This window comes from Pecten maximus, chromosome 15, assembly GCF_902652985.1.
Source record: "Pecten maximus chromosome 15, xPecMax1.1, whole genome shotgun sequence".
NCBI lineage: Eukaryota > Metazoa > Mollusca > Bivalvia > Pectinida > Pectinidae > Pecten > Pecten maximus.
This window is the reverse complement of record NC_047029.1, coordinates 34,732,004-34,745,260: the sequence shown is the minus strand read 5'-3', so window position 1 is coordinate 34,745,260 and position 13,257 is coordinate 34,732,004. Positions and strand designations below refer to the sequence as shown.

Below are 13,257 nucleotides of genomic sequence, written 5' to 3'. Positions count from 1 at the left end.
ATAACCCTGTACAATTGTGTGTATTGATAACCCTGTACAATTGTGTTTAATGATAACCCTGTACAATTGTGTGTAATGATAGCCCTGTACAATTGTGTGTAGTGATAACCTTGTAAAATTGTGTGTAATGATAACCCTGTACAATTGTGTGTAATAATCCCCTGTACAATTGTGTGTAATGATAACCCTGTACAATTGTGTGTAATGATAACCCTGTAAATTGTGTTTAATGATAACCCTGTACAATTGTGTGTAATGATAACCCTGTACAATTGTGTGTAATGATAACCCTGTACAATTGTGTTTAATGATAACCCTGTACAATTGTGTTTAATGATAACCCTGTGTAATGATAACCGTGTACAATTGTGTGTAATGATAACCCTGTACAATTGTGTGTAATGATAACCCTGTACAATTGTGTTTAATGATAACCCTGTACAATTGTGTTTAATGATAACCCTGTGTAATGATACCCCTGTACAATTGTGTGTAATGATAACCCTGTACAATTGTGTTTAATGATAACCCTGTGTAATGATAACCCTGTACAGTTGCGTGTTTCAGGTAAACCAATTTTTGACCTTTGGAAACCTGGCATTTCTGTCAAGTGTCAAAAAGTGTCTGAAAAAAGATCTGAGAAAAGGCAGTGTGTACCTATCGTTGAGTGTTTGAGCACCGCAACAAGCTCCACTCAAGCACTTAAATCCTATATAACAAAGGACTTGGAAGAATTGAGATCTGAAGCAGAAACCTATGCCAGGGAGAAGGGATTTGGGAAAGATTTTGATAGAAATAGGAAAAGACAGAATAACAAAAGTCAGTCCATGGCCACGAGTAGTGCAAAAGACAGACATCAGAGTCGTTGGGAGGAGAAAAAGAAACAATGGAAAGCCTATGAGAGGAGTCAGAAGCTGAAGGATGATGGTAATAGAAGGCTGCAGATTGACATTGATGGACAGACGGAGGGAGAGTTCGAAGGGAAGCAGGAAAGTGATGAAAATGATGACTTTCAGGAGATTGGCTTTGATAAACAGAAGGAGAAAGAGTTCAAAGGGAAACATGAAGGTGGTGGAAATGATGATTTTCAGGATATTGGTCTTTATGGAAATGAGGAGGAAGATGAATTCCAGGATGAAGATTTGAATGAAAAACAGGATAATGTGAATAATCAAAGTAGATTGGGTTCTAAATCCAGTAGGAGAAGAAAAAGGAAACAAAATAGGAAGCTTAATAAAGAAAAAAAGGCATTTGCTCGGATTCAGAAGATGAAAGATCAAAGAAATGATGAGAGTGGAGACCAAGTCAGACCTTCGTTTGGCAATTCAAAAACAAAAGACGAAAGAGGCAAAGGTTTGAAAAGAGGATGGCAAAAAGTGATGTTATGGCAGCGTCCCATGCTAGTCCAATGAGTATTAGTAACATAGGTTATATTGGGCAGGGTAATGACAGTGAAAATTACTCCGGGGCTTCAGGTAGTCCAGGTTGTAAGAGACTCAAGCTAGCGGTCACATGTGAAGAATATGTACCTTCATCCAGTATACAGACTCATCATCCCAAATTTCAAGAAATGCTGAATTGTGGACAACCTTCCACTTCAGGACCGTCACAGCAGTTCAGTCCATCTAGACCTTCATTTGAAGGGGTGTTTCAACCTAGACAAGCTCCCTCTTCTGGACCGTCATGGCCAAGAACACGAACCAGAGGTAAATATCTAAAGAAAAATAGGATTGAAATATATGTATTACCCAGGGTATACACTACCATTCAGAACTTACTAAACTTTTTATGTAAGGATTTTGAAGATTTATTTTATTCCACAAGAATACACCCCGAAACCCTTCCTATATGGTCATAAGCCTAAGAGTCCTAGATACATGTATGATGAAATGACAATCGACTCAACTGAGTATTTATTATATTTCATATTTAAGAATTTAATATATTTGGAAAATTTAGGTCACCTGAGCCAAAGTCTCGAGTGGCCTTTTGTCTGTTATCCTTCTATAAACAATTTACATTTTTGGCTTCTTCTCAAACACACCAATATTTGTTTTGATGAAATTTTGCAGAAATCTTCCATGGCAAAAGGTCAATCTGAATTGATAATGTAGGGATAAATTTGTGAAGAATTGTATGTATTTACGTACAGTCTTCTCACAAACATGTTTCTTAAAGATTTTCTTTAGACAATCTTGAATGTTTACATTTGTTTAATGTGCGCATAGTGTACCATTGACATCGAGTGTTTGTGCTTGCATAATAGTTTTGATGCATGAATCACATACAGCTGTACATGATGGATGCTAAATAAGGTACCTAACTCTTATACTAGTGGAGAGGGCTTATTGGAGGTGAAATACAGTACTAAACTTTTACACAAGAGGAGGGGGCTTATTGGAGGTGAAATACAGTACTAAACTTTTACACAAGGGGAGGGGGCTTATTTGAGGAAAAATTCAGTACTAAACTTTTATGCAAGGTGAGGGGGCTTATTTGAGGAGAAAGACAGTACTAAACTTTTACACAAGGGGAGGGGGCTTATTTGAGGAAAAATTCAGTACTAAACTTTTACGCAAGGTGAGGGGGCTTATCTGAGAAAAAATACAGTACTAAACTTTTACACAAGGTGAGGGGGCTTATTTGAGGAGAAATACAGTACTAAATTTTTACGCAAGAGGAGGGGCCTATTGGATGTGAAATACAGTACTAAACTTTTACACAAGGGGAGGGGCTTATTTGAGGATAAATACAGTACTAAACTTTTACGCAAGAGGAGGGTTTTTTTTTTAGGAGAAATACAGTACTAAATTTTTACACAAGAGGAGGGGGCTTTTTAGCCCACCATCATCAGATGGTGGGCTATTCAAATCGCCCTGCGTCCGTGGTCCGTGGTCCGTGGTCCGTCCGTCCCTCCGTCCGTCCGTCCGTCCCTCCCTCCATCCGTAAACAATTCTTGTTCTCGCTATTTCTCAGAAAGTACTGAAGGGATCTTTCTCAAGTTTCATATATAGGTTCCCCTTGGTTCCGAGTTATGCATATTGCATTTTGAGAGCAATCGGAAAACAACATGGCCGACAGGCAGCCATCTTGGATTTTGACAATTGAAGTTTGTTATCACTATTTCTCAGAAAGTGCTGAAGGGATCTTTCTCAAATTTCATATGTAGGTTCCCCTCGGTATCTAGTTATGCATATTGCATTTTGAGACTAATCAGAAAACAACATGGCCGACAGGCAGCCATCTTGGATTTTGACAATTGAAGTTTGTTATCGCTATTTCTCAGAAAGTTCTGAAGGGATCTTTCTCAAATTGCATATGTAGGTTCCCCTTGGTGCCTAGTTATGCATATTGCATTTTGAGGCCAATCAGAAATTAACATGGCCGACAGGCAGCCATCTTGGATTTTGACAATTGAAGTTTGTTATTGCTATTTCTCAGGAAGTGCTGAAGGGATCTTTCTCAAATTTCATATGTAGGTTCCCCTCTGTGCCTAGTTATGCATATTGCATTTTGAGGCCAATCGGAAAACAACATGGCCGACAGGCAGCCATCTTGGATTTTGACAATTGAAGTTTGTTATCGCTATTTCTGAGAAAGTACTGAGGGATCTTTCTCAAATTTCATATGTAGGTTCCCCTCGGTATCTGGTTATGCATATTGCATTTTGTGACCTATCGGAAAACAAAATGGCCGACAGGCAGCCATCTTGGATTTTGACAATTGAAGTTTGTTATCATTATTTCTCAGAAAGTGCTGAAGGGATATTTCTCAAATTTCATATATAGGTTCCCCATGGTGCCTAGTTATGCATATTGCATTTTGAGACCAATCGGAGAACATCATGGCCGACAGGCAGCCATCTTGGATTTTGACAATTGAAGTTTGTTATCGCTATTTCTCAGAAAGTGTTGAAGGGATCTTTCTCAAATTTCATATGTAGGTTCCCCTCGGTGCCTAGTTATGCATATTGCATTTTGTGACCTATCAGAAAACAACATGGCCGACAGGCAGCCATCTTGGATTTTGATATTTGAAGTTTGTTATCACTATTTCTCAGAAAGTACTGAAAGGATCTTTCTCAAATTTCATATGTAGGTTCCCCTCGGTGCTTAGTTATGCATATTGCATTTTGAGGCCAATCGGAAAACAACATGGCCGACAGGCAGCCATCTTGGATTTTGATATTTGAAGTTTGTTATCACTATTTCTCAGAAAGTACTGAAAGGATCTTTCTCAAATTTCATATGTAGGTCCCCCTCAGTGCCTCGTTGTGCATATTGCATTTTGGGACCTATCGGGAAAACAACATGGCCGACAGGCAGCCATCTTGGATTTTGACAATTGAAGTTTGTTATCGCTATTTCTCAGAAAGTGCTGAAGGGATCTTTCTCAAATTTCATATGTAGGTTCCCCTCGGTATCTAGTTATGCATATTGCATTTTGAGACTAATCAGAAAACAACATGGCCGACAGGCAGCCATCTTGGATTTTGACAATTGAAGTTTGTTATCGCTATTTCTCAGAAAGTTTTGAAGGGATCTTTCTCAAATTTCATATGTAGGTTCCCCTTGGTGCCTAGTTATGCATATTGCATTTTGAGGCCAATCAGAAATTAACATGGCCGACAGGCAGCCATCTTGGATTTTGACAATTGAAGTTTGTTATTGCTATTTCTCAGGAAGTGCTGAAGGGATCTTTCTCAAATTTCATATATAGGTTCCCCTCGGTGCCTAAGTTATGCATATTGCATTTTGAGACCAATCTGAAAATTGAAGTTTGTTATTGCTATTTTACAGAAGGTACGTACTGAAAGGATCTTTCTCAAATTTCATATGTAGGTTCCCCTTGGTCCCTGGTATTGCATTTTGGGACCGATCTTTCTCAAATTTCATATGTAGGTTCCCCTTGGTCCCTGGTATTGCATTTTGGGACCAATCCGAAAACAACATGACCGACAGACAGCCATTAGCGCTAAATCTTAAATTTTATATATAGGTTCCCCTTGTTTGAATAGTACTAGAGGGCTGTTTCTGAATTTGCACAGATTAGTAACACTTAGAGGAAGAGAAAAGTAGAGAAAAGATCAATCTGACATGGAACCTATAAAGATCATTCAATGGTGGGCGCCAAGATCCCTCTGGGATCTCTTGTTTGAGGATAAATTCAGTACTATAAACATTTACAAAAGTGAAAGGATTTTTTTTAGGAGAATTTAAATACATTACTAAACTTTTACTCAAGGGGAGGGGGCTTATTTGAGGAGAAATACATTACTAAACTTTTATGCAAGAGGAGGGTTTTTTTTTTAGGAGAAATACATTACTTAACTTTTACTCAAAGGGAGGGGGCTTATTTGAGGAGAAATACATTACTAAACTTTTACGCAAGAGGAGGGGTTTTTTTTGAGGAGAAATACATTACTTAACTTTTACTCAAGGGGAGTGGGCTTATTTGAGGAGAAATGCATTACTTACCTTTTACTCAAGGGGAGGGGGCTTATTTGAGGAGAAATACATTACTAAACTTTTACGCAAGAGGAGGGGTTTTTTTTTAGGAGAAATACATTACTTAACTTTTACTCAAGGGGAGGGGGCTTATTTGAGGAGAAATACATTACTAAACTTTTTCTCAAGGGGAGGGGGCTTATTTGAGGAGAAATACATTACTAAACTTTTTCTCAAGGGGAGGGGGCTTATTTGAGGAGAAAAACATTACTAAACTTTTACTCAAGGGGAGGGGGCTTATTTTAGGAGAAAAACAGTACTAAACTTTTAAAGTAGGGGAGGAGGTCTTATTTGAGGATAATTAGTTCTTAATTCTAATTCTGATGTTAAAGGGCGCAGAAATAAAAAGCGGCACCATCAGAAAAATGAAAGTGGATACGGAAATAATCCTATTGAGGAAATTGCACTTAGTGAATATGAGCCAGACAGCAACACAATACCAGAACCAAACAGGTATGTTTTAAATACTGGAAAACCTTCACCCCAGTCAAGTGTTCAATGTCTGGGACACTTTCACCCAGTCAAGTGTTCAATGTCTGGGACACCTTCACCCTGTCAAGTGTTCAATGTCTGGGACACTTTCACCCTGTCAAGTGTTCAATGTCTGGGACACCTTCACCCTTGAGTCAAGTGTTCAATGTCTGGGACACCTTCACCCCGTCAAGTGTTCAATGTCCTGGAAATCTTAATTCACTCAGTAAAGCGTTCAATAATTAATTCTATGAATTTCTCATAAGATGGATATCTGATATATAACAATATGAGGTTGTCTGCAGTTTTAATCAGTCAAATTTCTGTTGATTTTTGTTATTTTTTAGTTTTCAGGGCCAGTGTTTTCCAAGGAAGAATATGTTTTGTTCCCGAGAACTCTTGGAGAAGATTCCGAAATCCTGTAATTATATTTTGTATCGATCCCTATTTTAAACATGTAATTAATGAGTGTCCTGCATGTTAATTCTCAGCTAACTCAAGTTTAACTCCCAAATTCGTTGAAATTTCGGTATTATTTTCAAAACAACTGAACAAATATCCACAGTTAAGTGACAGACTAAGTATGGAATCACCTTGTATATGTTATATAGATATGTGTAAATATTGATTGTCTGGTGGATAGTGGTTATACAGTTGCCTTTCACCCAGTCCGTTGTGGTTTGATTCCCCTGATCGGACATGAAAATGTATCGGATGTCTCCTGCTCTGTACCACATGAGTTTTCTCCAGGTCCTCCAGTTTTCTCCCATAGGAAGACACTCTTTCACTTAGATCCAGGCCAACAAGCATGATTTATAGAAGTTGGTATAACTTGCTTAACAATTGTAAAATATATAAAGTTTCTTGATATGAATATTGAGGTATTGCAAATTCACTTATATGACTTTTTTCCAGTTTTTTAAGAAATAACATTGATACTTTTAGAGAAATTAAGCTATTTAATTTGTAATAAAAACACAAAACTGTAAATACTAGATGCCAGCATCCCTAATTTCCTGCGTCACTGGACCATGAATTCTGTAATTGAAGGATATCGATATGATGTCCACTATGTGATTTAACTATGTACAAACTTTAGATGTTAATGTATTAAGTATTTTACAACAATTATGAATTAAGTTATATATATATATCAACTTCAAAATCATAAATTAATATATTGATCATGCTTGTTGGCCCGGATGGAAGCATACAAGGGGTCTTCGTATAGTAGGAAATCAGTACAAAGTACCTGGAGAAAAACCCATGGTCGGGTAGGTAATCACTCCTAACCTTTTCACGTCCGATCGGGGAATCAAACCCTGGCCGCCTAGGTGAAAGGTAAGTATGTTACCACTGTGCCACCCAATCACCAGTATATTAGGTCCAGTTGGTTTCAGTATGGTCTCCATGTTTTAGATATTTTGAGCAGACTGCCACAAGATGAAAACGGTGCTGAAGAGCTCTTTCAGAAAATATTCAAGGTAATTTTAATGTGTATATATCTAGTGTTATAATAGAGCTGGATGAGTCTTTACCTCTGTTATTTATGGGACTTACAAAAAGTGTTAAAGAGAAAGAAATCTGGGGAAAAAAAGCCTTACCCCCAGACATATGCTTCTACATAATAGAATTAATTTCAATATTTGTCTTCAATGAATTGTTGAATATTTTGATTTATAAGCCCACCATCATCAGATGGTGGGCTATTCAAATCGGCCTGCATCCGTGGTCCGTCGTCCGTCCTTCCGTAAACAATTCTTGTTATCGCTATTTCTCAGAAAGTAATGAAGGGATCTTTCTCAAATTTCAATTGTAGTTTGGCCTTGGACCGAACTTAAGCGTTTTCCATTTTTGGACCAGTTAGAAAACAACATAGCCAACAGGCAGCCATCTTGGATTTTGACAATTGAAGTTTGTTATCGCTATTTCTCAGAAAGTACTGAAGGGATCTTTCTCAAATTTCAAATGTAGGTTCCCCTTGGTGCTAAGTTATGCATATTGCATTTGGAGACCAATCTGAAAACAACATGGCCGACAGGCAGCCATCTTGGATTTTGACAATTGAAGTTTGTTATCGCTATTTCTCAGAAAGTACTGAAGGGATCTTTCTCAAATTTCATATGTAGGTTCCCCTTGGTGCCTAGTTATGCATATTGTATTTTGAGACCGATTGATAAACAACATGGCCAACAGACAGCCATCTTGGATTTTGACAATTGAAGTTTGTTATCACTATTTCTCAGAAAGTACTGAAGGGATCTTTCTCAAATTTCAAATGTAGGTTCCCCTTGGTGCCTTGTTATGCATATTGAATTTTGAGCCAAATCTGAAAACAACATGGCCGACAGGCAGCCATCTTGGATTTTGACAATTGAAGTTTGTTATCGCTATTTCTCAGAAAGTACTGAAGGGATCTTTCACAAATTTCATATGTACATTCCCCTTGGTGCCTAGTTATGCATATTGCATTTTGAGACCGATTGAAAAACAACATGGCCGACAGACAGCCATCTTGAATTTTGACAATAGAAGTTTGTTATCGCTATTTCTCAAAAAGTACTAAAGGGATCTTTCTCAAATTTCATATGTAGGTTCCCCTTGGTGCCTTGTTATGCATATTGAATTTTGAGCCCAATCTGAAAACAACATGGCCGACAGGCAGCCATCTTGGATTTTGACAATTGAAGATTGTTATCGCTATTTCTCAGAAAGTACAGAAGGGATCTTTCTCAAATTTCATATGTAGGTTCCCCTTGGTGCCTAGTTATGCATATTGTGTTTTGAGACGAATCGGAAAACAACACTGCCGACAGGCAGCCATCTTGGATTTTGACAATTGAAGATTGTTATCGCTATTTCTCAGGAAGTGATGAAGGGATCTTTCTCAAATTTCAATTGTAGTTTGGCCTTGGACCGAAGTTAAGCATATTCCATTTTTTCCTGAAAACAGCCTGGCAAACAAACAGCCATTATCGCTAAATCTAAAATTTCTTATATAGCTAGGATTCCCTTGTTTGAAAAGTACTGGAGGGATGTTTCTCAATTTGCACAGATTAGTAAAATGAAGGGAAAAGTAGAGAGAAGATCAATCTGACATGATAGAACCTATAAAGATCATTCAATGGTGGGCGCCAAGATCCCTCTGGGATCTCTTGTTTAAAGTTAAACTAACACTGAGCTGCATGGTCAAGTAACACCATTACCGTTCAAAGAATCTCTGAAGCTTTCATGAAAATATTTTATGAATATGGCGGGAAGATTACAATTTCTCAAATTTTAGCTTCTGTAAATATCAAGATGTAAACAAACATATCCCAATGTACAAAGTGTTAACACTTAATATATTGAAAAACGCATCACTCGTTACAAATTTGTAGTACAAAAAAAAACAATAATTGCAAATCATGTGTAAGAAGAGAAGAAAAAACACAAATGACAGTTATCTCATTATTTCTTCTATCTGTAACCCTGATAAATACTAGCAGCAATATACCTCTCGGCTAGAGAGATCTTCTCTTTAGCTGGATCAGTTGAGTGTAAGATGAGTGAGCTAGAGGTCCCGGGTTCGATCCCTAGCAGAGGCAGTGATTTAAGTTTAATTTATCATGCGCTCTGTTACATATCTTATTATTTTGTCTTCAGAATATGGCTGGAGACACAGAGATGTACAGGACACGAGTTCTACCTGCTTTGGAGAATATGCTCAAGTTACATAAGTAAGGATACCTACATGTACACTGTATTTTTATTTTTTCTCCCAAAGGGATGCTAAATACTGTAGTAAAGTAAAAATAATACTGAAATATTCCAAACTGAAGTCAAAGTGTAATCTAAACTTTCACACAATTGATTTCTGTATTATTGTGGAGTCAGAATTTACAGTGATATTGATGTAATTTTTTTCCAGGAGTTGTTCCTATCAGAGACATTTTAACCAGTGCTGTAGTGGACAGTACAGTCAAAGTAAACTGGGTAAACAAGGAAAAGGAGCGCTCATCGTAGCTAGGGACACGATAAGAAAAGCATCCTACGGTAATAGGTTTTCTGGAGAGTATCTGTAAGAACAGGCCAATAATTAATCAAATTATTTTTATATGATCGTCAAAACATGGTGGGAGTATTAATGGTATAGAATTGTCCATCTGGCGTAAACTTTTGTTTGTCCGAGACTTCCTCCTAAATAAATTGACTGATTTCTTTGAAACTTGGTGTGCATTATAATCATGTTTATGTTGAGTTTAAAATTAATTCTTCACAGGTAAACAGCAAGATGTCTGGAAGAAGGGCATGCGGGCGAGACGTTCAACGAAAGTGACAACAAAAAGGATCTTGAGTCAACATCTGGGGATACCTGAGGTACTGTCAATATATACTACTTCTGTATGTTGGAAAATGCGAGGGAATGTTGTATACCTGAGATTTTCTAAAGATGTTTACTGTTACGAAGTATTATCTTTACAGATGTTTACTGTAACAAAGTATTACGTATACCTTTACAGATGTTTACTGTTATGAAGTATTACCTTTACAGATGTTTACTGTTATGAAGTATTACCTTTACAGATGTTTACTGTAACGAAGTATTACCTTTACAGATGTTTACTGTTACGAAGTATTACCTTTACAGATGTTTACTGTTACGAAGTATTACCTTTACAGATGTTTACTGTTATTAAGTATTACCTGTACAGATGTTTACTGTTATGAGTATTACCTTTACAGGTGTTTACTGTTACGAAGTATTACCTTTACAGATGTTTACTGTTATGAAGTAATAATACCTTTACAGATGTTTACTGTTATGAAGTATTACCTGTACAGATGTTTACTGTTATGAAGTATTACCTTACAGATGTTTACTGTTATGAAGTATTACCTTTACAGATGTTTACTGTTATGAAGTATTACCTTTACAGATGTTTACTGTTATTAAGTATTACCTGTACAGATGTTTACTGTTATGAGTATTACCTTTACAGGTGTTTACTGTTACGAAGTATTACCTTTACAGATGTTTACTGTTATGAAGTAATAATACCTTTACAGATGTTTACTGTTATGAAGTATTACCTGTACAGATGTTTACTGTTATGAAGTATTACCTTTACAGATGTTTACTGTTATGAAGTATTGCGTTTACAGATGTTTACTGTTATGAACTATTGCGTTTACAGATGTTTACTGTTATGAAGTATTACCTTTACAGATGTTGACTGTTATGAAGTATTACCTTCATTACAGATGTTTACTGTTACGAAGTATTACCTTTACAGATGTTGACTGTTATGAAGTTTTACCTTTACAGATGTTGACTGTTATGAAGTATTACCTTTACAGATGTTTACTGTTATGAAGTATTGTCTTTACAGGTATACATGTTCCTGAGACGTGTACTCAACAGTGTTATACCAAATGAACTTGTAGGAAAAGCCAACAAGAAAAAACTGGACAAATGTATCCTTGGAAAATTAACAATTATGAGAAATTGTCTTATGATTTTCTCTGGTCCATGCTAGCTGATGAGATTTTGGGGTATAAGATATCTCATGAAACCTTGGACATATTTTTAAATAAAGAGCTTTTGTACAGGATATTTCATGAACTCCTGGATAGTTTCTTTAATAAGGGGTGGCTGGGTTGTATCTATTGGAGGCCCCACTTATTTAAAATCTGATGCATACATAGCTTTATCATATTTTTTATTATTTTTTTTTTATATTTTTTTTTTATTTTGTTTGTTTGTTGATGGGTCATTAAGTCTGATCAATCGATGTGGTTGATGTCTCAAATGAAGTGTTTAAGTTCATTCGTGGATTGGTTTATTTAAGCAGCAGATCTTACTGTAGTAATGTAGCTTACAGTCAGTTGGGTTGTGAAGTATTCTATATAGTAAAATCTTACTTCAGAATAAGTAAACTTTGTATTTCTATTAATAATTATATCAAAGTGCATTTTCGTTTTGGCATGGGATGGCCATATATTGTTCTGCACTGGCTGTCCTCTTATTATTGATATAAATATGTTATATATGTGATAAACTTCATAATGTTGCTGAATCATACAATCACAATGATTTAACCATGACCTACAATTCAGGCATCAAACAGTTCCTTAAACTTGGCAAATATGATAAATTTTCTGTGGCAGAGCTGAAGGTAAAGCAAATGAAGGTAAGTCAGGTTGTTTGGAATATTTTGTAAGTGAAATGGAATTGGATAACAAATTTAATATGACGTATTGATGGCCATTTCGACTTAATGGAATATGAAACACTCATAAAATGCTATCTTTCGACAAAAAGATTTCCAATCAAATGTCAGATCCATGATTGAGTAGAGCTCGTAAGAGTTACAACACAATGTATGTACTGGATATCAGAGAGTTACTTGTAGATAAAGTTTCTCAATTGAACTAGAATTCTCCATGTAACTCCTAAGCATTAACAGAGCATTATGATTTGAATAATATATTTTAATGTACAGGTGTACTGATAAAACATAATGACTTGTTTCTAGGTTGAAAATATTTCCTGGCTGGCCAATATTGCCTCCAAAACTGAGCAGCTTCATCTTCTATCACAAGTGATCGTTTGGATTTTTGAGGATTACATCATGGTGCTACTACAGGTACAGTTGTATATGACTCTGGTTCGTAGTCATGTGACTCTAGTTCGTAGTCATGTGACTCTGGTTCGTAGTCATGTGACTCTGGTTCGTAGTCATGTGACTGATTCGTAGTCATGTGACTGGTTCGTAGTCATGTGACTCTGGTTCGTAGGCATGTGACTCTGGTTCGTAGTCATGTGACAATGGTTCGTAGTCATGTGACTCTGGTTTGTAGGCATGTGACTCTAGTTCGTAGTCCCACGATAGAAAGTTCTAACAGACAACCATGACAGCACAGACAGCCCCATTTCTCACCTTTCTAAGAAACACATACAGACACAGTTTGGGAACACAGGAAGGGAGCGTCGGACCACACACCTCAGACCTTTACCTGTGGTTATGTGGCCGGTGCTTTTACCAACTGAGCTATCACTGTACCTTTGGTTCCTGAGAAACACAAACCAACATGGGTAGGAATGAAGATAGGCATAAATGTTTTTGTATTGGTTCACATCTTGCTGTTTTCTAATGCAGTCTTGTCCAGGACATGACATTTGAACAGTTACATCAGTTAAGATATCTTAATGAAACTTGGAACGATACTAAGCATCACTGTGCAGCTATAATTGCCGCACTGCAACCTCCCTTCCAAGGTCAAATGTCTCTTGAAG

The 13,257-nt window shown here is 36.8% G+C and overlaps 1 protein-coding gene across 2 annotated transcripts in view; it reads left to right on the top strand.

Annotated features, from left to right (window-relative positions):
• The first annotated feature begins 1,213 nt into the window (after positions 1–1,213).
• LOC117343862 (telomerase reverse transcriptase-like) overlaps positions 1,214–13,257 on the top strand; it is a 29,586-nt gene continuing 17,542 nt past the window's right edge. The window contains exons 1-10 of one of the 2 annotated variants that reach the window (XM_033906407.1): positions 1,214–1,706; positions 5,840–5,960; positions 6,326–6,399; positions 7,398–7,462; positions 9,624–9,697; positions 9,889–10,013; positions 10,240–10,337; positions 11,351–11,435; positions 12,078–12,151; positions 12,497–12,607. In XM_033906407.1, the coding sequence (XP_033762298.1) occupies positions 1,367–1,706; positions 5,840–5,960; positions 6,326–6,399; positions 7,398–7,462; positions 9,624–9,697; positions 9,889–10,013; positions 10,240–10,337; positions 11,351–11,435; positions 12,078–12,151; positions 12,497–12,607 (1,167 nt within the window). In that variant the 5' untranslated portion in view covers positions 1,214–1,366. Of the gene's footprint in view, positions 1,707–5,839; positions 5,961–6,325; positions 6,400–7,397; positions 7,463–9,623; positions 9,698–9,888; positions 10,014–10,239; positions 10,338–11,350; positions 11,436–12,077; positions 12,152–12,496; positions 12,608–13,257 lie in introns of those variants that run through there. The other variant, XM_033906408.1, reaches the window with a different exon arrangement.